The 26968-nt window shown below is 44.2% G+C and overlaps 1 protein-coding gene across 1 annotated transcript; it reads left to right on the forward strand.

The window, feature by feature from the left end:
- The first annotated feature begins 8537 nt into the window (after positions 1-8537).
- PLCXD2 (phosphatidylinositol specific phospholipase C X domain containing 2) lies at positions 8538-26615 on the forward strand. Its single transcript, XM_062623951.1, has 4 exons — positions 8538-8706; positions 21269-21729; positions 23508-23749; positions 26370-26615. The coding sequence occupies exons 1-4, from the start codon at positions 8565-8567 to the stop codon at positions 26530-26532; spliced, it is 1008 nt and encodes a 335-aa protein (XP_062479935.1). The 5' UTR covers positions 8538-8564; the 3' UTR covers positions 26533-26615.
- Positions 26616-26968: the final 353 nt, after the last annotated feature.

The following is a 26968-nucleotide window of genomic DNA, read 5'->3' on the forward strand; positions in this document are numbered from 1 at the left end:
TTTTCTGCAATTATACCAATGATACATGTGAAAAAAAAATAAAAAGGACTATAATAATTGTATTCTCCTTTGGTCTGGATGAGCTTCTGTCATTTGTTATCTTCCCATTTTCCAAACCGCAGGGGTAGTTTCCCAGGTGCCTTAAGCCCATGGAAGGGATGCTCCAGTGTTACCCAAAGCCACAGAGAGCTGCTGGAGCACCTCTCCCATGGAGGCAGGCTGAGAGACTTGGGCTTGCTCACCCTGGAGAAGAGAAGGCTCTGGGGATACCCTATAGCAGCTTCCAGTGCCTACAAGGAAGCTGGAGAGGGACTTTTTACAAGGGCATGTAGTTCTAGGACAAAGGGTAATGGCTTTAAATTGAATGATGATAGTTTTAGATTAGACATTAGGAAGAAACTCTTCACTATGAGGGTGCTGAGGCGCTGGCACAGGGTGCCCAGAGAAGCTGTGGCTGCCCCATCCCTGGCAGTGCTCAAGGCCAGGTTGGACACAGGGGCTTTGGGCAACCTGCTCTAGTGGAAGGTGTCCCTGCCCATGGCAGGGGTTGGAAGTGCTTTAAGTTGGATGAGCTTTAAGGTCCCTTCCATCCCAAACCGTTTTGTGATTCCATCCTTCCAGGGCTGTGTGCTCCCTTGCACTTTCACTCATGATTAGGGTAGTAGGCAGTTCAGCAGCTATATGGTCACCAATGCAAGGCATAGGAGCAGTGCTTTTGGCAGCAGTGTGGTCTTACGTTACCTTCAGCCAGCCAAGAAACCGTCCCTCCGAGCTTGTTGGGACATGTATTGTTAACAGGATGGTATTTCTGTAATTAACGTTAATCAACTAAAACGCAATCATGTCAAGCTTAAAATTTGTATTCTGGTTTAGGGTTTTGCTTTATTTACTGCTAAACACGGGTCAATGAGTATCAGGGTTTGGAGCACTGTATTTCCTGGGACTTCAGATGGATGAATGGCTTACTGGAAAGAATGATCTAACAGACCTTTTTAGAGGCATTTTGTTCTATTATTTACCTTATGGCATAAGCAGTTCTAAATCCATCCCTAAGGGAACATCTGTGCTGAACAGAAAACACCTTCCTCCCTACAAAGCTGTACAGACTCTGCATGCAGGGAAGGCTCAATATTAATTTGAGTGCTTCTTGTCTGTATGGGTTTGTAGAAGCAACGCAGTTTAACTTTTCATGCTCTCAGTCACTGCAAAAGAAGGCAGCTTGCTGCTTTTGAACAAAGAAGTCGGGATAAAAAAGCAAGCTGGATAGCCATATTCCAAAGGATGCGGAGAGCACAGCTTGCTTCCTTGTCATTAGAGGTCGATAGCAGACTCCATAGCATAGCATCAACGTGGCGTTATTTTATCATCTCGGCTATTTTAATCCCCACGGTTGCTTCAGGTCGGAGATGTTCCCTCTGGCACTGAGGTTTTGCCTTTGGGAACACCCCACGACTTGCTAACAGAGCCTGGCTGCAAGGAGAGCCACCAGGAGCTCCGCCCGGCTCCCCGCCCCACCCGTCCCAAAGGATGCTGCTTCCGCAAACATGGCTCAGCCACGGAGCGACCTCCAGGCCACTCCCGCCTGGCTGAAGGACCACTTCCAGCCTCTCCAGAGCATCCCTCCTTGGAGCTCCCCCCGCACCGAGGAAGCACCCGCGGGCGCAGCAGCTGCGCTCCCGAATATGAACAGCAGGTGGCGCCGCAGCACCGCGGCCGGCGGCGAGCGCGGCCCCGTGTCCCGGAGCGGCGGGATTGGTGGGGGGGGATGCAGCGGGGCTGACGGATGGGGACAAGGAGGATGCCTGCCCTCCCTTCCATCGGAGGGCAGCATGGGGGACCGGGGGCAAAGAGAGAGGGAAAATCCCCACCTGCCAGCCCCCGTCTCCATCCTTTCATTTTAATGAAGCTGAATTGAGCGCAAGGTAGTTCGTGTTTCTGTTTGGCTTCACCTGCTGCTCGCTGGGATAAACACGTAACATACCCAAGAATTGTGGTTGGGCTCAAAATTTACCCCTGCTTTAACTTAAACGGGACAAAACCTCACAGACAACACCGAAGCCATTATTTTGGGCATCAGCTGCCCCAGTGTGAAGGTTTAAACACCACCACCCTCCCCCCCCAGCTTGGACTTGGGTGCTTATTCCAATCCTGGAATAACTTGGACCAGATAAAGTTACCAGATGCCTCAAGTGTGGCTTAAGCCACCAGGGAAACTACCCCTGAGGTGTTGAAGACTGTGAAGACAGGGACTGACAGAAGCAACACTATGAGAGTGTCAGGAAAGCTCTTCTATAAGGGTAACGTGTTTGAAGCTTGCTGCATGGGGATAGAAGGTTATTGTACCGAGTCTCTGCTTACAGCTGAGCAGCTCAGCTCAGCCCCCTCAGCTGCTCGCTCCTTCCTGTGGGATGGGGGCGAGAATCCAAAGGTGAAACTCCTGGGTCAGGATCAAGACGGTTGTAACAGGTAAAGCAAAAGACACACACAAAAACAAAGCAAAACAAGGGATCCATTCCCCACTTGCCATCAGCAGGCAGGGGTTCAACCACCTGCAGGAAAGCAGGCATTCGATCACAGGTTAACGGTGACTTGGGAAGACAAACACCATCACTCCCAACGTTCCACTCTTCCTTCCTTTTTCCACCGGCTTTATATACTGAACATGATGCCTTATGGTGTGGAATATCCCTGTGGTCAGGTGGGGTCAGCTGTCCCACCTGTGCCTCCCCCTCCAACCTCATGTGCACCCCAGCCACTCATGGGTGGGGTGAGAGGTAGAAAAGGCCTTGGCTTTGTGTAATCACTGCAGGAACTAAAGCATCCCTGTGTTATCAGCACTGTTTGCAGCACAAACCCAAAACACATCCCCATACCAGCTACTATGACGACAATGAGCTCTACCCCATCCCAAACCAGCACAGTGATGCTAAATGCAAATCTGTAATACAGTAAAACCTGTAATGCAGACCTGAGTCAGAATCTGAGGTCACGCATAACACAGATGCAATACTGTGAAATAAGCTGCGTCTGCTGTATATGGGCTTTCATATGTGCGTGACACAGCTGTAAAAGCAACGCATCAGAGAGCTAAGCAGCAAGGGGGTTCTGTGTGCAAGTGGCCTTCATCTGCTTCTGGGGAGACAGCACACTGTTGCAGGGGGTAGGGAGAGGATGGAAGCAAGCAGTTTGTGTCCTGTGGTTGTTTTCAGTTACTAATGTGCCTTGTGAAGTCAGCAGCAGGGCTGGGACTCAGCGAAGAGAGCGACTTTACCCAGCACTCCCCAGTTCTTGTTCCTGATGGCTGTGTCCAGGTGGTGTGGGTCCTGCTAACCACGGGCAGGGAACGACTGCCAGCCCCAGGCCTGATGTACATGGGGCAGATGGGTGCCCTCTGCCTCCGCCTGGCTTCCATCTCTTCAGCAGCTGTGAGCTTAGAGGATGCTCTGGTCCTCGCATGCCTGACAGCCACCCCACCAAGCCTTATTCCTCCTGAATGACCTTCTGCCTCTGAACCATGCCTCCTTTTAACATGCATTGCAGTGGCTTCTCTTACAAGGCACCTTTTGAGCCTGTAAATGAATTAAGCTGGGCTTGCTTATTTAAGAAGCACCCCTATAGTTTGCAGTGTGGCAGTGCCTGGGAGAGCACAGGCTGCTTGGCCATCCCAGAGCCCAGCTCCTATGTTAACAGTTGCTGATAATGGTCTTTGCCACCTGGGACTTCCCTAGGGGAAAAGATCATCTTAATATGGACCGACAGAGTTTTCTCTTTTAGAGAGATGCTTTCCTCGCTGCAGCTGTGTTGGAAGCCTTGTGAGGTGCTCTGGGTTCCTTTTCATGTATGTGTTCGCTTTAAAAAGCTGTGTACAGAAATGATACCACGACAGGGTATGAGTGACCTTGTGAAGTCTTTGCTGGATTTAAAGCCGTCGCTTATCAGAGCAGACAAACATGGGACAGATCTGTGTGTGCTTAAACTCCAGAAGCTGCAGTTTAGGAAGGGGAAGATTTGTTTTATATATTATGTTAGTAGCCAGTCCTTCCTGACTCTGCAATTAACTTTGAGCAAGAAGCTAATGGAAAGCTTCTAAAGAGCTCTGCAGGGGGATAATGATTACTTAATCCTGTCTAAGGAGATTTTACTGGAAATAATATGAAATCATATCATATTTTACATGATTCCTTAAGGGCAAGACAAAGCTCGGGGAAGTCTGGAGCAAAAGATTACTTGAATTCAGGGAGCACGGGATTATGTCTTTAAAACTGCTCTGTTTAAAATATCTTCTTTAAAGCATCCTCTTCCAATCTGGCGTGGGAGGCTTCATCTTTTTCCTCTCAAAGTCTCTTGTCCAAGGTTGCCCCAGTAAGGTTCTTAATCAGTGGGGAAATAACGTATCTTTTTGCCCCTTGGTTCCTTTCCAGACAGGAGGACTTCCAAATTAACTCTGGCATCCTGCACAGCTTCAAACACCCTCATGTGGTGTAAATGAAGTATTGAATGGCTCGCTGTTGTCAAACAGAGTAGCAGATGCCGAGGGCTTGCTTTAAAGGTGGGAGAGAGAAATGGGTAATGATATGCACTGATACTGAGGCTATTAGTGGTGGACAGAGAAAGGAGGGAAGTCACTCATATGAAGGGTGTATTATGTGATAGGCATCTAAGTATTTGCGATGTACTTGGGAAGTGCAAAAAGTGCTGTGATAGTCACGGCGGGTCTTTGGCTTGCTGTAAAACGGGAAATGAACACTGCTATTTGGTCTCCTGCACTTGAAGAAGCGATGTTTTAAATGCAGCAGTGTCTGCCGGGGTTTGTGATTAAGTGTGTCTGATGGGTTTAAATGTTAAATAATTCCATTACAGTCCGGGTAAAAATGGTAATGAACAGCTTGGAGGAGTCTGAATATACTTACATGAAACGTTGAGCAATTAGCTTCTCTCTGTGAGAGTGAATCCTGCAGTTTTCCTCTCATCAGTAGCAAAATGACCTTTAAAATACGCAGATGACACAGAAGCCATTTCAAACCCCCATTTGATCTACTGTCTGCTGATAAATTGCAGTAAGGATCTGGAATTTACATGGCACAGTAGATTTTGGACTCAGTTGGAAGACTTTGAAAACACTAACTGAAAGCTTTTTAATGGTAGCAATGCACCCTGTTGAATAATGGGACACATGTAACCAGGGTATTCAACACGGTAAGGAGAGGAGGCTAAGCTCCCTGTAGCACTTGATGTTATCAATTTGTTTTCTGTTGCTTTGAAGCACTTTTAAAAGTTCATAGTTCTGGCTTCATATTCTGTATATGGCAGCCCAAGAGCACGTTTGTGTGTTTGGAATTGACTAACAGCAAAACCTATATGCCTCTTAGTGCTTAAACAGCATCAGCACGATCCGCACAGCTGACCTTTTGACTATGCATTTGAAAACAGGAGGGTTAGGGCTGTGGGAACGGGATCTCAGCTGCTAGGTTGCCTGGGCTGCCCATGACGTGGGCTCGTATGCTGGCACAAGCGAATAGCTGAACTCTCTCTGTGAACCCACATAAGGCATGAATATCCACGTAATCCACAGGGGAAAAGAGACAGTCAGGTTTCAGTCAAGCCATCCTCACTGATGAAGGTGATTCACATGTGAATGCTCCACAGCAGCATGGAAAAATCCAACAACTACTGACCTTGATGTAGGCTTTATAAAACGGATGTCGATAGCATGGTATTTTTTCCTCCCTGCTTAGGTATTCATTGTTGCAGCCACTTAAAAACATGCTTGAAGTGGAGCAGTTGAATGGTCTCAAGTGACAAGACCCCAGCTAATTTGTGGGTTTAGTCAGTGGAAAATAGAATTGTATTATTAATGCACGTTTGTTCCCTCTGGCCATTGCAATTAATGTTCATTATGGCAGGGTTTGGTACCGACTAGAGAACAAAATTACAGAGTTCCGTGGAAATGGAAAGAGGTTGAGGTTTTGGGGAAAAGAACAGGCAATTTAACGTTGTTCTTTTCTAGAAAAGCACAAGAAGGATTTTTGGACCGTAACAGAGTTCTGATAGTGGTTACTGCAGGCAAATACCAGTGTGTCACGTGTGATGCTCCCAGCTGAAGTCTCCTCTTTCCCTCCTCATTCTGATTTCGAGCTGTTGGTGTCCCACACTAAATGTCCTTTGCAGCTTGGAGGTTTAGAAACCATCTTAACCACAAGAGCCTGGGTTTACTCACGCTGCATGTCATAGGCTGGGGATGCTGAAGGTAACTGTGAGTGAGACAGTCACTGTGGTAGCACTGAAGTACCCCGATGCTGTCACATTAAAAAGTGATGGCAAAGGGTCAGAGACTTTGGGGAGGCTGTGAAGGGGGCAGGTTTGGGGCTCTTTTTCTCCTCCCCAGTTTCTCCCCCTCTTTTCTAGCCGATCTGATGGCAGAGGACCACCAAGACCTGCTTTTTGGTAGAGTCGATTAGACTCCTTTTTCCACACCAGCGCACACCCTGCCTGCTCCCCTTCAGACACTGCCATCTGTCATACACATTCCATCTTCCTCGTGTCATTTGAAAGACGGCAAACGCAGCATGAGGCCTGGCAAGAACACCAGGAGCACCGTGTCAGTGGTCAGCTTTGGTTGTTTCGGCTCTAGAATACAGCTTCAGTGTTTACAGGTTCACTGACTACAGCAAAGTACTGCCCCAAAGACACAAAGACGTCCTCAAGAGCATATCGGCCTCGGTGAAATGGCTACCCCTGTACTGCAAAGCTTTCCCATCCTAGAAAGCTACACTGTGAAACAGCTGTGACTGCCAGCTGTGTTTAAGGAGTTCACACATGCTGGTTTGCTGGGTGGTCCCAAGCTGCGATGGTGGGACTGTGAGAAAGAGGGTAATTTAAAGTAGTCATTTAAAGGAGATAAACTTGCAGGAGCATGGACGGAGCTCCCACGTAACAGTCTGCCTTTCAGTTGAAGATACAAATTTAATCACAAGGCAAAAAGTGTATGATCCCATTATATATGGCTTTGAGCAGCATAGCCTGCTCTGTCCTCCATCAGAGGCCAGTGCCCTACATGGTCCTAATGCGAAGAGGGAGCAGGGCTGCAGGACAGCTGAATGCATGCCAAACCCCCATCTCCTTGAGTGTGAGGAGTCCTAGGTCAGGAGTGCTTTGTAGAAACATGCCTAAAAACCTAAAAGAACATAAGAACCTAAATGAAAATTGCACTGTTCTAAAGATTGTTCAGTATCAAAGCTTTAAACACAAAACATCTTTGTGCGCTTCCTTGGAAAGGATAATGTAGATGTATGGAAGATAGATTATGGTTGCATTAGGTGAATATACACAGTCAACATATATGAATTTACAGATACATTAAGTCTATGTATCTATATAGTTCAATTAGCAGTTTTTCTATATATTAACGAAAGCATCCTGTGAATATCGTGCAACCATTCATATGCCAAATGAAAAATACCTGTTCATTTAAAAACTACTTCCCTACAGACAAAAACAGAGGACTTTTGGAATATAGAACCCTTGGAATTTCGTTTTCAGCCTTTATTAATTTGACAGTGAAAAATTGCCTTTCAGAGCAGTGTTTGTTGGGTTTTTTTCACTAGCATATGATGGAGTAGACCAGTTGTCTCTATGTCCTGTGTGAAGAGTACGGAAATAGTATGTTCATAGATACTTGTAAGAAGCAGTTAAGAGAATTTGCTGACAAAGCATTATCCTTCAAATATGTCTAATAATGCAAGGGAGAAAAAGTGTCTCAGAGGATCCATTATGTGTATCATAGCAAATCCAGGAATTGTGTTGGACAAGATGCTTTACCCCACAGCTAAACGCAGTGTAAGGCAGAGCATGAGGCTGACTGTGCAGGTGGAAAGGATTGAGGCTGCCCGCCCTGTCTTGCTCCTTAAATCTTCTGCTGCAGTGATGGCTCTTGTCAGGTGCAGTGTGTAAATTGCTGCAGCTAAAACGGACTGGTCAACGTTGTAAAACCCATAGCATTGGCCCTCTATTGAGGGCAGCTTCTCTGGTGCAACAGCAGCATCACATCCAAGCTCACGGAATGATCCTGGTACACATGGGGCAGCTGCTTACGTACGGGTGCCCTAAAGAGGGAAGCACACCCCAGCATCGTTATCACTGCCCAGTGCGGCTGCACAAAGCCACGGGGATCTGCAAAGCTCCTCAGCCCGCTGGCTCGGGAGAAGCTGGATCTCAGGTGCTGAGCTTGCAGGAGCGCTCCATGCTGCCGCTTGAGGCCAGACAGGTCCATTAAGCCCTGCAGCAGCAGCCCTCGCTCCGGGTCAGGGGGTGCAGCACACGAAGCCATGCGGCGGCGGCTGCCGGGGCTGCCCGGCGGGCACAGGGACCGCGCGTCCCCGTACGGAAGGCAAAGCACCTGCCGCAGGACGCTCTCCCGGCGGGGTGGGGCGGGGCCAGCAGCCGGCAGCCAATGGCTGCTCGCCCTGCCGCCGTGACGTCACCACACCTGTTACATAAGGGGGGCGGGCTGCCGTTACCGGCTCCAACCCCGCCGGCCCGGCCCGGCGCGGGTGCCTCCGCTCGCCATGAGGTCGCCGGCCGGGAAGCAAGGAGGCCGGCGGCGGCGGCGGGGAGCCGCGGGGGCCATGGCGGACAGTAACGCGGACTGGATGGGCTCGCTGCCGGCGGCGCTGCGCTCCTACCCGCTCTCCAACCTGGCTATCCCGGGTAGGGCGGTGCGGAGGCGAAGGGAGGGGTTGTCTGGGTGCCGGGGACGTCGGGGCCTAAGCTTGGGCCTGTGCCCGCCGCGGTGACCCTAGGCTGGGGGGCCGGCTCTTCGGAGGGTCGTGAGCCCCCGTAGGGTTGTGCTTGGAGCTGCGGTTGGGTTTAGGCTGGGTCTGAGTCCCTGGGTAAGGGCTAACGTGAATCCTGTCTGTTGAGAGAGCGGAAGGAGAGCTTAATCTTGTGTAAACAGTGCTGCGAGTCTAACCCGTTGGCTTGCTTGTTTTTGCTGGCTTTAAAAGAAGGTAGCTGTGAGCGCTGGAGGTCCTGTTTGATGTTTTCCGGGTTGTTTAAGCAAGGCTAAGAGCAGGTAGGGGAAAAGGTTTGTTTATGTTGACCCTAACGGCCGGAGGCTCACCACACGGAAACTGCCGTTTGACAGCAGAACTTCAGTGGGTTGTCAGACGGGAGAAGAGTGCAGTGTGGTTCTGCGATCATAAAATCTATAGCCTAGTTTAGTTTGGAAGGGACTTCTGTAGGTGTTCTAGTGCTAACCCCCCGGTGCAATCAACAGGGATATGTTCAACTAATCGGGTTGCTCAGAGCCCGGCCTGACCTGAGCTTGAATGTTTTAAGGGATGGGGCACCTACTGCCTCCCTGGGCAACCTGTGCTGAGTGTTTCAGCACCCTTACATTAAATGTCTTCCTTATATCTAGCATCAATTGACCTTCTTTTAGTTTAAAACAATGCCCCTTGTCACATTGCTACAGACCATACTAAAAAGTCGTTCTTGTAAGTCTGCTTTAGGTACTGGAAGGTTGCTGTAAGCTTTCCCCAAAGCCTTCTTCAGGCTGAACAACCCCAATTCTCTCAGCATTTCCTTACAGGATATCCTTCACTGGGATGTTATTGGCCAGTATAAGAAATTGACTAGGGTAAGTGTCATCACTGCTAGTTGATGAATAGGTAAACTGATAAATGAGGGAGACAGCAGATGGCCCTAAACTTAGGAGTAGGCTGGCTTTCCATCTGTAAATGGCAAAAATAAAACCCTCTAATATTGCTTGTAGATGTCAATAGGGAAGACTTTAGGGGCAGCTGTTGTAGCAGCTTGTTCTAATACTGAACATTAGACTCTGGCTGCTACTGGTACAGGCTTGATTTGCATGGCATTGCCTTAGCTTGTCAAAATCCTTTGGGTAAATGTTAAATAGAGGACATGTTTTGGGTACATGTTGTATAGAGACAGTTCCCTAGAAATGAGTAAGTTCCTTTTTTGTGCCAGCAGAGATAGCCAAAAGATATTTCAAGCGTGTAGAGAAGGGGCTATGGGCCTCCCTTGGTGTAGGTACTACAGCACTCGCTGCTGCTTCACCTGAAGTAGTAGCAAAGAAAGAGAGATGAAAGGCTCCACCTCAAGTGAGAAGTGTTTTTGTCTGTCCTTAAGGGCTGTTTGTCCCCCTCTGGGTGCATTTACTTCCTGTGCTGGAGTGAGGAACTCAACTGGTTTGCTTTTGCTTGGGTTTTGGTGGTTTGAGTCTTTTGTTTTCTCCTCCTGACTCCCAGTCACCCTTTGTAAACAGGAGCAGAGATTTAACTCTAGGACTTGAAACCCTGAAACTTGTTTTAGCTTGAAATAAAGCCAGCATTCAAACCCATAAAACTTGGATAGGTTTTGCTTGTTTGGGTTTTTTTTTTTTTGTACCTTGCACTTTGGAAAAATGCAGTATTTGAAAAATGATACTATTTTTTTTCCCTTTCTAAAAAGGACAAAATGTTGGTGTAATGGGGCTATTTAAAGTGAAAAAAAATTGATAGTATACATAGAAACTGGTTAGGTTTCATTGTATGATGTTGGAAGTGGGGAAGTCTTAACTCCTTTGTGTGATGCTAAGTTTGTCTGGTTCTTTCTTGCCATCAGTTCTGTTTTTGGAGCTGCTTCTTTTCATTGGCTTTAAAAAAAGATAGCTGTGACCTCTGGGGTTCCTTTTAACCTACATGATTCTGTGTTTCCCAGAGCTATTTAATGTGGTCTGAGTCATGCTACCTGAGGGCAGAGAAAGTCATTATTTCTCAGTCCTTAGAATCAACTGGTAGCAAATGATGTTTAAGTCAGGTATTTCGTAAAGTATGTCAGTTTGGTGTTTATGTGATGATTTAACTGTCTGCAAAATGGAGAGAGACTTTGGAATATTCAGGGTCATCTTCCAAAGCGTAGGCTTTTTTGCTGTTTCTGTTGGAAAAGAAGCCACAACTGTAGGCAAAATGTTAAACCAGTATGGTCTTGTCCAAGGAAAAGAGATGAGGTTTTCTGTGCAGTCTTGTGAGAGAAGGCATCTTTCATGATGAGAAACTGTCAAATATCAAGTAACTATAATGTCATCAATTTACATGCATGCGATATACTCAACCCAACTAAAGCATCTTCAACTGATGACCTTGTGTGAAACTCTAGAGGGTTTTCTCTTAATTATACTCCAGGCTAATCCGCTTTGAATGTGGGTTTAAAAATGAACTCTTAACTGTTCTGATTGCAAATGTGACTCTTGGCAGGGCTTTGTATAGTATTTGCTTAATCTCAAGCTGCTTTACTCCAAATGATTTTATGAAATCACGTGCAACTGTGACACTTGTTACTTCCCTTTGCCATATGTTGATCTGCATCCCGTTAGCTGTCTTATTTCTCTGTTGAGAAATGGAACACAAGATAAAGCTGCAGTGCTGTTGCTGATCTACTTTTAAAGTAAACCAGCTGTTTAAAAGAATTTGCTATAGAAGCCTAGCTTGTTTCTTGCTTGTGCTTGCATGCTGTTAATTCATGGCACTGTGGCATGTCCAATTTGTACTGTTTTACTCAAACTACTTGTCTAAGTAGTTTTTGCAGTATTGTAAAGAACTAGGTGCTAGGATATGCGTTATCTTTCTGCTTGTGAAGATAAAGCACCATTTTCCAGTTTCATCAAGCTTTTACATGAATTCTTCTGTTAGGAAGGGTGAGAAACACTTGTTCTTTCTCAAGATCCTTTCTCTCTGAGATCATGAGCTTGTGCCTGTTATTTTGAGACAGCAAAGCAATCTAGCAGGTGTTCACTGCCAAATATCAGTGTTTCCTTATGGAGTGTTTTGTTAGTCCAGGCTCCAAGCTCCTGGATGAATGTGATAAGCAGAATAGTAGTCAGTTCTGTTTTCCTTTAGGTCTTGGTAATAATGTGTTTCCTTAACCCTCTCAGGCTTATTCCATCCTTGAATGATTAAGAGCCATAATGTGACAGGTAGGCATACTTTGCAGTTTTAGACCAAGCTGTATCCCTGGATTGGCTCCCCATTCTGGTGAGGATGGGTATCTGTGAGTTTTTTACCCAGTACTGGTTTTCTTTCCTTGTCTTCCAGATGAAAGTTATGATCATTTAGGTAGGGATCCAGTGCTGTTTGCAGGATCACTCAGAATAGCTGTGGGTGCCCTCTCATAGTATCAGTGAGCTAATTAAAAGCCTCTTCTGTCCCCTGCCTTCTCTACTCCTACAAGTCTGAAAGCGTACACTCATCAAGCTAGCCTGATGGGAAAGCTTTTCTGTGTTAATGATGGTTTAGAGTGATTTTATTTGGAGAAGTGTACCTGTGAGAAAGCCTTGAAACAGCTGTTTGGGATTGGGCAAGCCCCAGGATGGATGCTGGAGCATGCGGGTGTCCTGCGGGAACATGAAGGTTAACCTGATGTAGTGCTGCAGATGTAGGCAGGATACTACAACAGGTTGAATGGCTGCATTTAGATGACATGGGGTTTCATGTAGTTTTGGGGAAACACCTGCTATTGGTAAAAATTAAGTTTAGTTGGGGAACAGTTAATTTGAACCTGAATTAAGGTCAGGTTGTTTGGAGTCCCTGAAGAAAAGAGCTGAAAAACAGAGAACTTGGCAGGGGGGGAAGTAAAATGTTTTACTTTAGCACTTTGAAGTGTGATAATAAGAAAACCAAAACCCAACCTTATACCAATGGTTTTGTCCTAGAGTGTAAGAGTTCTGGTTTAGTCTTGGTTAAGTAAATGCTTCTCTGTTAGTCAAATTTAAGAATGATCCAAAACATCACCAAAAGTCAGTTTTTTAGGTGCTGTACATGCAGAGCTGAACGTTGTTAGGCACATGGCTCCATTGGTGTGGAATGTGCAGGCAGGGCAGCCTGTCCATCTGGGAGAGGTAGGACAGCTCTTCAGTCATGGCTTCTGATGGTGCACAGATGACAGAACCTTTTCTGTCATCTTCTAGTGATGCCAGCTGGTGTGTTCACTCTTCTTCCAAAAGCGTGTGGAAGGATGGCTGGGATCTCATTTCTAAGTAATGCAGAGCGATTGGAATGCAGAGCTGTTGCTGTCTGCATCAGGCTGGCTGACTGGTTGGTGGTGAGTTCTGTGGGATGCTCGGTGATGGGTAGTTGGAGCTGATGGAAAAGGTGAGCTTTGCAGTTTCTAAAGCAATTTTATAACAGAGAAAATCATATTGGCTCAAGTATGTTTAAAGTAAGAGCATACAAGAGAATTTAAGTAGTTGTTAAAAATGTCTTCAACTTGACTGTTCACTGATCTCTGAGGAGAGATGTGTCCCTGGCCTTCTAAAATAGTAAATCTTTGTCTTCTGCTCCAAAAAACAGGACAAACAACAGTCAAGCTGCCTGATTGTTCCACTATGACACATGCACTCTTTTCATTAACTTTCTGACCAACTTTTAATTGAATAACTTCCCAGAGTTTGTTCATGGTGTCAGTATGACGGTGGCCAAAACTTTCAGTACTATAACGTGCCACTGTTTCTGCTCTTCTCTGGGAAGAACTCTCCAAAAGCCTGAGGCAGAAGCCTAAAGTTTTTGATCTAAATGATCAAAGACTTGCCGAATATTCAGCCCTAGAAAACAAAGCTGTACAAATACAGCTAGCATTTGAAGTCTTAATGAGGAGCAGCCCTACAAGCCAAGCCCATAGCTAAGCCTAAAGGAGGTATGCAGAGCGTGGAGGCGTGTTTGCTGCAATGACAAGCTGCTGTGAGTGACTGCATGGTGCCATGGTGTGACTGCTGGGTGCTTGCTGTGCTCATGTCTCAAGCACGTGGGGGAATACCCGGTGCTGGTGGGGCCCTAGGCATCTCCTGTACATCTCCCTGTGCACCAGCTCTGCTGTCCCAGCAGTGTGACTGCTCACCAGAAGCCCTGTGGTCTGCCTGCCTTTTAGCTGGCCAAACAGAACTGAAATGCTTCTTAAAAGAAGCAGCCACCCTGTCCAGTTAAGAACTGGCCATTAGGATCTTACTAGGTTTGGTTGTGTTTTTTTGCTCTTAAGCTCTGTGACCCTGAGGCGAGCTGCTGAACTTCCTAATGCTGTGGTTTTCTGTGTTCATGGGCTCGAGTGCACTCCGGATGCGCCTCCTCAGAGGAGAAGTTGTGGTGAACTTAAGACTGCATCCTCCTTCCAAACAGTACTTCTTTGGAGTCCTAATTAAAAGGATCATTGAATCAGCTGAACTGGCCATCTGCTTTTTGGGTTAAAGCTCAGAAGGAAGAAATACATAATGTTCATGTTCTGATTGACAAAGGTTTATTTTCCTTCCCAGTTTAATTGGCAGCTACCCATCAGTGAGGTAGTGATGGTCAGAAGAAAGCATCTGCATAAGAATGGTGATGTTGGCTATGATTTGTAAATGCAGAGTTTTTATGTGGAACTTTTCCTAAGGTGTTTTATTACCTGGGTAGTCTTTTTGATTGTAGCAGCAAATCTCAGCTCTTGTTATTAAGAGGCTATTCAACTGTCTGGACCACTGTACTGATGAGAATACTAATGGAAGCTTTTCCACTATTCCCAAGTATTTCCTTTGTGCGTCTTTGTGAGTGGTGTGGCAGACACTGGGTCTATGCAGAAGATCCCCTAGAAAGCCAGCCTCAGATCTTACGGTTTCCCTTTCTAAAGGGCTGCTGGCATCTATTCTGCCAAAACCCATTTGTTCTCAGAATGCCACAAAATCTTCTTCAGAGAGTATATGAAGATCTTCATTAATTTTTTAATCAGGAGAAACTTCCTTTTTTTTTATTGAAATCTGTGTCCTAGAGAGTTAAAGTTGTAGTTGAAACAGAGAAAAACAGTGTTGGTCTAAGTGGTTGGTGCATTTGTATGTGGTGTGAAAGTTCCAGTTTGCCTGCTCTTCCAGGAACGATGTAAAATGAGGGGGAAATACTGTGTAATGAAAACAAGAAAATAGTTCCCTAGAGCTTTCTTGGAAGAGAATGAGCTGTTGGCCCACACATTTGAGTGGTCACAGAAGAATAATACAGGACCTCAAACTGCAGGGTGTTTTTTCTCTTAAGAACAGGTAGATCCATGCAGGCTTTGAAGTAATAGAACTGTACTGCCACTTATCGCTTTCCCAGTGCAGATAGCTGAGGTTCTGATAAATGGGAAGTCACTGTTAAATCACAAAACCACCTTAATGGCATTGCATCCATCCAGTGCCAAATGGATTTCTTCTGGCTGGAAAGAAAAGCAAACTACCATTTGATATTGTCTGAGGATGTTTTAAACAGTCTTTTTTCACCCTTTCACTTTATACCCCTTTTCTTGCCCCCCATTCCACCTCCAACCCTGAAAGGGGCCATGGGGGAAATCAGGGTAATTCTTTGATAAGGAGAATAAGTTTTCCTAAGAGGATTTGGTCTGTGCTAGGCTTTGTGTTCCCTACTGTGACTGCATTAAGAATATCTAAAGGATTGGTTTAGGGCTCTAATAAAATATGAGCATCTGAATAGTTTTGGATAATTAATTATCAATAGGAATGTTGTTATTTCTGACTTGCCTCCTTTTGCTGAGCAGTACAATATGAACTATTGGATTTGCTTTCCATCAGTGAAGAGCTTTTAAGATGTTAATCTTTTGATTAGGAAATCTGGATTGTTAATGACGTGAATCCTGAGGACTTCTGGGCTTTGAGAGATGCATTTGTTTATCCTGGTTTTCCTCTCAGTTCTGGCACACACAGGACATTTGGTTTAGAAGAGCACTTGTGGGATAGCTTTAACTTGCTAGCACTTGCATCCTGTGTTTTTGGGACTTGATTACTGTGCTTCTAAGATGTCTTGGCTATGTAATGTTTGCTATGCTATGTCATGTGTGGTGTTTTGTAATACATGGGGAATGTGCTTTGTCCAGTGAGCAAAACTTGCTCTAGGAAGTTTGGCATAGCTTCAGCAAGGGTGATTGTCTATAAATGACCCATCAGTGCTTTTATGCAGTTGGTACAGTATGTGACCCTTGCTTCTTATGAATGTTTAACATAACACAGGAGGTTTTCTTGCCTTTTTTCCTTCCATTAATATTCCATTAATATAAAGATCAAATTATTCTGATCTAGTTAAAGTCATAGTGCAGTCTCCTGGTCTGTTGGTTTCATTGCTTCTTGGTTAGACAGGCTCTTCGCAGGCTAAGCAGCATGTTAGTATGCAAGTTTGTGTCTGGGGGGGAAATAAAGGCAGGTTTTGCCTTGTTTTCAGGTAATTGGGAGTGTATAAATTATGTTCTGTGTTGGAAGATATCTGTGCTTTGCATTCAATGTGGTCATACCTTTAACATCCCTTAAAGGTAAACTTAAGCTTGCGAAAGGGCGTAAGAGTTGGTGAGATAGTGTTCATTCCCATCTCTCCACTGCAACTGTATACGCAGAAACTACTGATGTGCAAACAGAATATGAAGTGATACAACTAGTAATTGTTGAAATTCAAGCCTTACTAACATTCTGTTGATGAGTGTCATTTGTTTGAGCTATGCCGTGGGTTAATTTGACTTATCTGTGACTAAGTAGCATGAGGAGTAGACACACTGTGAAGTTAGACTCTGCTGTAGATGTGATGATAAAAGGCTGCTTTCTAATAATTAGCACTAAGACTTGGACAAAAAAGTCATCCTGAACAGTGAAATGCTATCTATTTAACATACAAATTCAATTAAGAAGTGATTTGTTTAACACACAATTAACTTGAGAAATTAGTGTAAGGAGAATAAAAAGAGGCTTAAAGATATAAATAGAAATTAATCCACGGTTGCACTCAACTGGGATAAATTTAAGAGGACTAGCCATAATCTCAACAATCTGGCATATGGAAGATGCTTCTTTAATACTGCTCTAACAATATCATAGCCTTTGATAGTGAAGTGTCTGGGCATTTGATGGAACATGACTGTTTTCCTTGAAGCCTTCCAGTCTTTGTCAGATGAAAGGAAAACCATAGTAGAGCAGTGTTTGTTGCTTTCTAAGAGCTGCTAGCTGATTAGCAGTCCCTGAACTTTGTATGGACTCTTTCATGCTTAAATTTAGTGCTTGCTGCTTCATGCTGTGCATCTTCAGCCTGTTGGAAGCAAGTGGCAAATCATCATTGCTTTATTTCCTGTGTTTAGCTTGCTTTTGTGGGGTGAGTTGAGTATCTAAGTGATGCCATGTCACTGAAGTTGTTCAGTGAAGCTTGCAATCTGAATGCTAGTCTGTTCTTATGTACAGTGACTTTCAGTGTGCTGCATGTGCAAGAACATGCTCCAGAGGTTGATTCAAAGTGGGGTTGTGGCCTTTGTTTGGCTAAAGGACAGCAAAGACAAAGTTTCTTGGCTTTTCTTTGCCTTTTGATTTCTGGTCTGTAAGACAGAGGTTATAAGTACCTAGGTTTGTTAGTTCACAGCAGGTTTAGGGAACAGTTTTAGGGACTCAAGATCGGGTCTTGCTTATGTTGAAAATGTCAGGTATCATCTAAAATGTCTTGCTGACAAGACTTCTTGAGCTTATTTTTTTGCTTCATTAGAGAAGTGGTCAGTGATGTTCAGGGAGATGCGTGGCATTTGGGTGGTGGGAATACAGGCTTCAAATGATTACTTACATGTGGTGAAGACTTCTGTTTGTTATGAGAGTTTTGTGATGCTAGCTCTGTTCAGGAGCTGCCAGCCCTGTTGCTGTTACTGTACAAGAATGCTACAGCATCTGATTGTCTTCACACATCCTTGTGTTAGATGTGAATTCAAAATGTGATTAGCAGCTCCAACACTGATCTGCAGACAAAATGGGGCTGGTCTATGCTGTGCTTCTGGTGTGGGCTCTAACCTCTGCATTTTAAATTGTACAGAGTTGGGTTGGTTTAGGTTATGCTTTTCAAAAAGCAGTCGTGCTGTATCTGCACCAGTCTGGCTCTTGCCATAGCTATGGTATGGCTGGGCCTTTGGTGTCATTTAGGGGGTAGAGTGAAGGAGAGCAGGGATTATTTTGACACGATGCAATCAGCTTAGCATGTAGCTTAACATCACAGCCAGGCTATATTGAAAGCCAGTGACTGAGCTGGTAACACAGCACAGTGATCTTGAATTAAAGAAGGGTCTGGTGGATGATGTAGATCCTCACCTCTTACCTCTCAGCTCAACAAGTATCAGGTGTTATTGCTTTAGGTTTTCAGTTTGCTGTCTTTTGGCTTGCCAGAACAAAAATGTTCTGGGTCGGGGTTGGGCCCAGGTACTTCTCAAGGTTTGTGGCTGGCCTTCTGTAAATGACCATTGATAATCTAATTGAATTTCTGCTGTTCCTTCCAGCCTCAGTATTGATGATGCTCCCCTGGCCTTCTTAGGAGGTGGTCTTCTACCAAGCATGAAAAGGAGAGCTTGTTTGTTTAGATGCTTCTGTTTGTGTTCTACGTAATCATATCTAGGTATATGTACTGATTTGATTGTCAATGAGAAGTTCAGTTTCTGAGGCTTTTGAGCAGAGCCACAGGGCAGGAGCTGTAAGGATCTTTTCTAACTATAGAAGCATATCACATATAGTTGAATTACAGAGATAACAGCTGCCCTGTTAAGGAGTGCAGTGAGTGGCGAAAAAGTTGTGATGTGTTTGTGGCTTTTTTCTTGTTGCTTTTTAGAGCTAGAAATAGAATTTGAGTGGAAGAAGTTGGTTCTTTGTATCCTTCTATGTGGCAATTGGCAAAGGAAGGCTTTTGCAGCTGTAATGTATGTGATCAGGTTCAGGAAAAAAAGCTGCTTCTTGGCTTGGGTTTGGTTAAACAACTGATTGATGCCAGAGAAAATGGTCATTCATTGATAAGCCAAACTTATCAATGACACTAAGGAAGCATAATGGGGCAAGTGACTTTTATAGGCATCTCTCTAGAGGCTGCTGTTCAGTCGTAGTTAAAATGAACATAATGTTTCTTATGGCCTTATTCTAGCATCTTAAACAATTTTCTACAGTGACTTAAACAGAGGAAGACATTGAATACAACTTGGAGAGGAAAAAAAGGCAACACACACACATACCCAAACAAAATGCCTTGTGACTTCTTGATGCAGATTCATTGAGGCAGAAGATGAACCCCTTGTGATTGAGGTCAACTTTTCAAACACTGGAGGAGATGGCAAGGCTCGTTCTGCTGCGCGGGGGAGTGTGTGAACCTCAGGTATCTGAGTTGCAGCTTGCAGTATGAGCCAGGCTTTATGTGGCTTCTTCTGAAACGTCTTCTAGGTGTTTGATCCTGTGTTTTGTTTGGGATTACACATTTGGAAGTGGGGGAAAAACATTAGGTGTCACTCTAAAACTGACAGCTACTTTTTGATGTAGTTTAATGTGATAGGTACTAAAGAGCTTCTTAAGCTGACATCTTTTTAAATAGCTTTTTTGTTACTTGCCACTTGTTTTTAGAAGACTGAATGGAAGAGGCATGCTTTTCATAGACTGAAGAGTTCATGAAGAATTCTTTGGATTAGTTTGAATATTAACTTGTAAAGCCTGAAAACTAACCTTCATGGTTCCCTTTCAGTAGTTTTGAGCTAGTAGAAACGGAGCCAAGAGTGCATTTTTAGGTTGTCGTGAACTGATGTTTCTGCAGACTGTTCTTTTATTGGGATTAAAGAATCCTGACAAGGTAATCCAGTTGAGATCATAATCTTGCTTATAGCTCTGACCTTGCCTCACAGGAAATGAATCAGTCTTCTAGTGAGCACTGATAAACAAATAGAAGGCTTGAGTGAAGGTGGCTGTGGGCGCCTCAAATGTTGTCTCAAAACTGGAAATTACAGATGAGGGCTTGCTTTTTTTTAGCAGAGTTGCAGGCTGAGCTAGAGGAGGAAATTCAAGGAAAGTACAGTCCCAGAAGGAGGGACAAGAACCCTGGGGCATGAGGAAAGGCAATGCAGATCCTGGCAGCATGGTGCTTGCTCTCTCTACCCCCAGGGCAGCTGGAAAAGGAGCTCCTTAATGGTGTCTGGAGGTGAAGATGCTTTCCCTGCACTTGAAGTGGGTGTGCAGCTATCAGGTGGGGTTTGGCTCACTGGGGAATCCCTCACCTGCTGCCCTGAAGAAAATAGGGAGGCAGGGCTGTTAGAGCTCCTTTACAGCTAGGGCTTCACAGGGAAATCGTGTCTGAAGTGGTTGCAGCTTCTTGGCCAGAATGCTGGTGCCTGATCTAAATGGTTAGAAATCCCTAGTAAGCCTCAGTCTGTGGTAGATCAGTTTCTGCCCATCTTTGCTTTATGCTGCTCTAGTGCAGAGATAAACTGAGATAAACTGCCCTATTATTACTCTTTGTTCTGTTATTGACTTGGATAACCTAGGGATAAGGGCTGTTTCATTGACTCTGAAGCTGTTATTTTGAATGAGTTTTGTTTCCTTTCACTACTGTGTTTTCAGTTGGAGGGTTTTTTAGTAAGCACAAATTTTGTGTGCTTACTGTTGCAGAGAACCGTAAGGTGCAGTTTCTCTGCCAAGCTTACAGTTTGTGTTAGAGGAACTTGCTCAGACACTCATTATTTAGGCAGGGACTGGTGATTTTGATGGTTGGTGATCTCTTTTGCTGAATTTCATATTCACTGTACCTGTAGTCACTCACAGGCACTGCCAGGAAAAGACACATTCATGAACTTGTTTAATATGAGCTTGGTATCTAACCACATGGTGAGAGTGTTCCACCTCTAAGTTCATCCAGTTGTTGCTCTCTGTTCAAACTATTAATCCTTTATTTACCATCATGGGGCTTTAGTGAGATGTACTGGTAAGATGGGCATGTACAGATAGATCCCTCTGTCTGTTGCATGAATGAAGATACCTGTTGCAAGAGCTTCGGTGTGTTAGGTCATGATTGGATTTAGCAGGTAGAATGAGGATAAAGCTGCTGATTCTGATACTAAAGCTGGAGTCATATCTCAAACTAGTGATGCACCAGGCTCTGGGAATGCTTTGGGGATAGATTGGTAATTTGTGAAGGAAGGGAGGTTAGAAGGAAATTTCCCTTTGCTGCTGATGTTTGTCTTATGATCATGATTTTCAGAGTGCACTGAAATTGGGAGCTCATGCAAGAGAACCATGCATGCTGAGAACATTAAACATAGCTCTTGTTGTGCAGTTAGGGAAAATTAAGGTGTAAAGGGCAATCTGAAAGACTTGTGCTTGAGCTTAACTCTGTGATCCTGCCATGCAGGTGGGGCTCATCACTTCACTGGGAACATGGATGTGTATGTGTTTGGTGAGTCAGTTTTGTATAATTAACTATTCTTGGGCTTTTTTTTCCCCTAGGATCACATGATTCCTTTAGCTACTGGGTTGATGAGAAGTCTCCTGTGGGACCAGACCAAGCCACAGCCATCAAACGTCTGGCCAGACTTTCTCTGGTTAAAAAGATCATGAAGAAATGGTCAGTGACTCAAAATCTGACTTTCAAAGAGCAGCTGGAAAGTGGGATCCGCTACTTTGATCTTCGGGTATCTTCCAAACCTGGGGAAACAGGACAAGAGATTTACTTCATACATGGATTGTTTGGCATTAAAGTACGGGATGGGCTGAAGGAAATTAACACCTTTCTTGAGCAGCACCCCACGGAAGTAATCTTCTTAGATTTCAATCACTTCTACGCCATGGATGACAGCCATCACTTCTTCTTAATCAACAGGATCCGCTCAGCATTTGGATCCAAACTTTGTTCTGTTGAATGTGTAGAATATGTGACTTTACAATACATGTGGGAGAAGAAATACCAGGTAGGAAGAGGCTGTGTAGCCTTTTTTCAAACCTAAAAGGGTAAGATTTAAATAAAGAAGATGGGTGTCATTCTCACTCAGAGGTACTGGAGCAGGGATGCTGCTGACAGTTGTATTTGAAGCCTGCTAGGGCCTCATGTAGTGTGCATGTTTCCCTTCACTTACACATGGCTGTGTAGGCCCTCCATCCAGGGTCTGTCTTCCAAGCATGTTAATTAAATGGTAGCATCCTTGAGTCTTGTGCTTCTTAAGGCTTTGTCTTCTGGACAAGTGCTGACTTGTGTTGATGAGGATTTGATAAACTGTCACCTTTTTAGGCCAATGTAAAGCATAGAAGCTTTGATGTGGCTAAGATATGGTACAGAATTTCTTAGCTCCTTTGCAGCCATCCATATCAGTAGCAGCAGAGTTAAGCACCTCTTCTCTGTGGTAATGGCTCCCATGCATACATACAAATTGAGAACAGGGTTTCAGCAATGGCAGGTAGGTCTTAAACTGTAAAAATATATGAAACTTTGAGGAATTTATCTCAACTGATGCTGTCAGTCCTAGGGTCCAAAATTGATCATCTAAGTTTGGGTGTGTTGTGGTTTAGACCCAGACAGTAACTCAGCACCATACGGCTGTTTGCTCACCCACGTGTTGTCATTGCTGCCCTGCGCCCCAAGTGGGATGGGGATAAGTGATAGAATTGATATCTCAACCTATGGGTAGCCCCCATACACTGAGATAAGAATAGTTTAATAATTATAAGTAAAATACTGTGGTAATGGCAAGAATACCAACAATAGCAATAATGATAACAGGCAACAAGAAGAGAAGAAATGCAAGCTCAGAAGACACAAGTGATGCACGATACAATTGCTCACCACCCACTGAGCTGTACCCAGCCGGATTTGAGCAGTGATAGATCCCTTCTGGGTAACTCCTCCCAGTTTATATACTGGGCATGATGTGCTGTGGCATGGAATACCCCTTTGGCTAGTTTGGGTCAGGTGTCCTGTCTCTGCGCCTTCTTAGCTTCTTGTGCCCCTCCTCACTTGCAGAGCATAAGAGACAGACAGATCCTTGATCAGGCTAAGTGCTACTGAGCAACAGCTAAAATATACATGCGTTATCAGCATTGTTCTCAGACTGAAGCCAAAACACAGCAGTGAACCAGCTACTGGGGAAAACAAGTAACTGGTGCAGCTGAAACCAGGACAGGGTGTTAATAAAAGGTGTTGCATCCTGAAGTTATCTTCTTAAAGGGCACCACCTTACAAAGCATAAAACACTTTTGATTTACAGAAGAATTTGCTGGCAGTAAGACTTGACTTTGGCATCTCATGCAGCAAGTGTGAGTGGAATGCTGTTAGGCCAGTCAGCCTGGTGCTCTTAAACCACTTAATAGTAGTTAGACAGAAAATGGCAAGACTGCTAAAAATCCTTAACTTCCAGTATGCATGTAATAGTCTATGACAGTGCTCCGAAACGCGTTTAAGCTGAATTCTTTGAATGACATTTCAGTATATTCTTGGCAACTGTTTCATCTTAAACTGATGACCCATAAAGCCTGAAGCAATGTTGTCTTCACAGCTAACCATACTGATCTCTGTTTTCTTTCTTGGCAATAGCGCAGCAAACCTACTGACACTTGTAATTCAGGACCAGCTTTATGCTTGGTCCTTTATTCACTGCAGTACTTGATAAGCATAAACCAATGCAGCATGATGGTTTGATATAAATAATGTAGTTGTGAAGTTTTGTTCATTTCTTCTTTTTCTTTGTTCTGTTAGGTTCTTATATTCTACCACTACCCTTTGTGTCAGGAATACCCCTTCCTGTGGCCAGGGAATAAAATGCCAGCACCATGGGCTAATACAACCAATGTGCACAAACTGTTACAGTTCCTGGAGACCACTCTAGAGGAACGAAGTCGTTACGGGACTTTTCATGTTTCTCAAGCAATCCTCACACCTCGAGTGAGAACTATTGCACGGAATCTAATTCGTGGTCTGAAGAATACGCTTGTTCATAGGTAAGGACTTGTCTTGCTGTCTCAGTTCTTTACTTCTGTTTCCTCTTCAAAGAGGCCCTGAATGGGACAGATACTATGAAATGTCTACATAGAAGTGAGACTTGATGAAAGCATGCAGTTTTGCTTCATTATTGCTAGAGAGAGATGTTTCCAGTAATTAAAAATAGTTATTGAAAAGAATTAACAGGGTCTGTATGTATATATAGCTGTGCTTCCTGGTAGTTGGAGCTCTATGTGAATGTGATATGATTTCATAAAACATGGGCTGGACCTGTTGTTTCAAACCACTAACTCATTCCAAGTTCTATGAACTTGATTTGGGGCAGGGGGGAGAGCCTTGTGCCTTAGAGGAAGAATGCCTATGTGTGGGCTCAGCTTTGCGTTTGTTTGTACCAGTCTGTCAGTGACTTCAGTATGGCCAAAGATGGGGGCTATTTTATCTTGGCTTTTTTTACCAAATATTAGATTAACAGTCTGACTTTTTTGTACCACTGACTGTTGTACAATTAATTTGCCTGTGAGATCATTAGAAGAGGGTTTTGTTCTGAGTAGCACAGAGTGGCAGTGATTTTTAATGGTGTTAAGGACATGACCAGTGTAGGTTGCATGTTGACCTTATTTTATGTGTTATCAGTGTGTAGCTTGTTGGCTAAAAATTCCCAGAATTGAAAAGTCCTGCTGGGATCTGGTCTTCTGCCTCACTGTGTAATACTGCCTGGTTTGATGTCACTAAGTGTTTATTGTGCCATAATGATATTAAGTTCTAAATTACACTTGTAAAGGTCTAATTTGATCAGCAACTGAGCTTAATACTAAGCAGTGAGATAAACAAGCATCCAGTTCATGTTCTGTTTGGGAGAATCGTTGGACACTTTAGAAGTAATTACAGTATTACTGTTCTGATGCCAAAGTCAATACAAGGTAGTTTCTTTAAAATCCTTTCTAAAAATAACAAGTGTTGTGCTTTTACAGTCACAGAAGTGAGGTAATTTCCAGGTGAAGTATAAATAATGGAGTTTTCAGTTTCTTTCCTGTTTACAGACATTAATCTAGCAAAAGATAATTAAATCCAAATGATGTTTGGCAAAATATGTTGTCTCCAGGCTGGCTTGTGCTTCTGCGGTCAGCACTGGACGCTAGATGGTGCTCAGCTCCTTTGAGACTGGGTTTTGCTCTCACAAGTTGCATAGATGCAAATGTGCTCGATGGGGATGCTGAACAGAAAGCAGGTATATAGCTCATAACTACATACTGTGCAGTAAATAGACTTTCCTCGTGGTTAGAGGAAAGATGGTACTCAATTTTTATCCTATACTAGTAAAGCATCATCTTGTTTCATGAGCAGTTTTAAGTGACTCCTAGTGTAGATCTGGGCTGCAGACCACTGATAAGCTGAAAGACTGCCTTTGCTTCATCCCTTCCCCTCAGCTCCATCGTTACCAGTTACTGGAAAGTGAACTGTAAAGATTTAAAATAGATGTTGCACTTTAGCATGATGGCTTGTATCCATTTACACATGCTAGTTGATTTGTAGGTGTAAATCTGTCTTTGCAGTGCTGTGTAGATGTCTGCCTTCTCATATGGAAATCTTGCCTGGAATATGAATATTTAGGTGTTCTTGAGCTCTTCCTAAAGGAGAAATGTGTAATGTTCACACTTAACTGGCTCAAGTCTGGTGTGTCCCTTGACAGGGGCAGTAATTATGCCTTGACTCAAGTTATCTCTTGTATTCCTAGAGCAAGAGCTGTGGGGTGTTTTTAGGGTTGTTTTGGGTTTTGTTCTCCCTCATCCCTTTAGCTAATTCATTTGCCTACTGCCTTATTATAAAGTTATGTGTATTATGGCACTAATTTAAATCTAATATATTTAGTTGCTTGTCTCTATGCTGAAAACCCTGGTGTCTGCCTGTTAAAGTGCAAAAGAAAAAAAAGCTTGTACAGACTCCTGACTTGCAGTCTGTCCAAGAAATTACTTAGAAATTCTACTGTGGGGAGGAATTTCAACTCCATTTAATCCAATTTCAGATGGAGCTCACCTTTCTCTGGTTAGTTATGTATGGTGGGATGTTCAACCCCTGTAGAGCTGAAGGCTTGATTCTGGTTTGATTTCCCCGATTTAGTTGCCCTGTGTGAGTCTGGAGGTTGAAAGGGGTTTGGTAGAAATGCAGCATGCTGCCCCCGATAACTTCTTTCCTGCCCACCCTAAGGCAGCAATCCTTTCCTGCCCACATCTTGGGCAGGTGTAGCCTTGCTTTGTGCTACACTCAAGTCTGCTGTGAAATTAAGCTTTTGATTCAACATCTACATGGGTAGAAAGAAACCAGGATGGTGGGAATGGTGGTCCAACATTAAATCCTGAAGCACAGTCTGCTCAGTGCCTGTAGAGTTCACAGATGTTATTTGATTGCGTGATAGTTTGGATTGATGACAGACTAATACTTCTATTTGGTACCTAATGATCACATGCTGTGTTAAGAACTCTTTACATCAGGTAGTTGCATTTTGGGTGGCAGTCCAGGACCTGATCACCAATGTGAGATGTTGTATTTGAAAGAAGCAGAATGTGTATAGGGAAGAGTCTCTTTTAAAATGTTCTATTTCCTCTATTTCAATTTTTTTAGGAACCTGCCCATGATTTTGAATTGGGTGAAAGCACAGAAGCCGGGTGTAAGGGGCGTTAACATAATTACATCGGACTTTGTGGAGCTGGTTGACTTTGCTGCTACAGTTATTGCACTAAACGACCTCCTTTTAGAAGAGGATGAATCTGCAACTAAATCCTGATTGCTGCATCCCAGTTGTGCTCCTCAGTGGACATCTTCAAACTACGCTAAATTCATATCTATTAAATGACACCGGTTGTAAGATCTCTTTATGTGAAGGAAGTTTTCTAGAGGAAACACAGTTGAGCATCAAGTACAGCAGACTCCCTTCTCCCACCAATGTGTGGGTCTGAGCGGAACAGGAATTGCTGTCTGAGTGCTGCTCTGGTTCTGTGGCTGTGTGTTTGAGCTGCTCCCACATCTGCTGCAGTATCTGCCTGCTAACAAGAGGCTGGCCTCTGGGGCAAATGTAACGGATGCTGGTGCATGTCTCCATGGTGGCTGGACTCGCTGTGCCCTGGTGTGTGTATCCTCCTTATTTCTCCAGGCCAGGGCTCAACCAAGGATTGCTGCTGATTTAGCAGTGGTGTGACCAGCCTCGCCAACACAATATTAGC

Source organism: Pezoporus occidentalis, unplaced genomic scaffold (assembly GCF_034315485.1).
Source record: "Pezoporus occidentalis ecotype Australia unplaced genomic scaffold, CSIRO_AGI_Poc_V1 ctg26, whole genome shotgun sequence".
Lineage (NCBI taxonomy): Eukaryota > Metazoa > Chordata > Aves > Psittaciformes > Psittacidae > Pezoporus > Pezoporus occidentalis.

Coding starts and splice junctions, on each gene's coding strand:
- PLCXD2 (XM_062623951.1), top strand. CDS start 8,565: ATGAGGTCGCCGGCCGGGAAGCAAGGAGGCCGGCGGCGGCGGCGGGGA. Junction 8,707..21,268: donor CTCCAACCTGGCTATCCCGG/GTAGGGCGGTGC, acceptor TTTTTCCCCTAG/GATCACATGATTCCTTTAGC. Junction 23,750..26,369: donor AAGAATACGCTTGTTCATAG/GTAAGGACTTGT, acceptor CAATTTTTTTAG/GAACCTGCCCATGATTTTGA.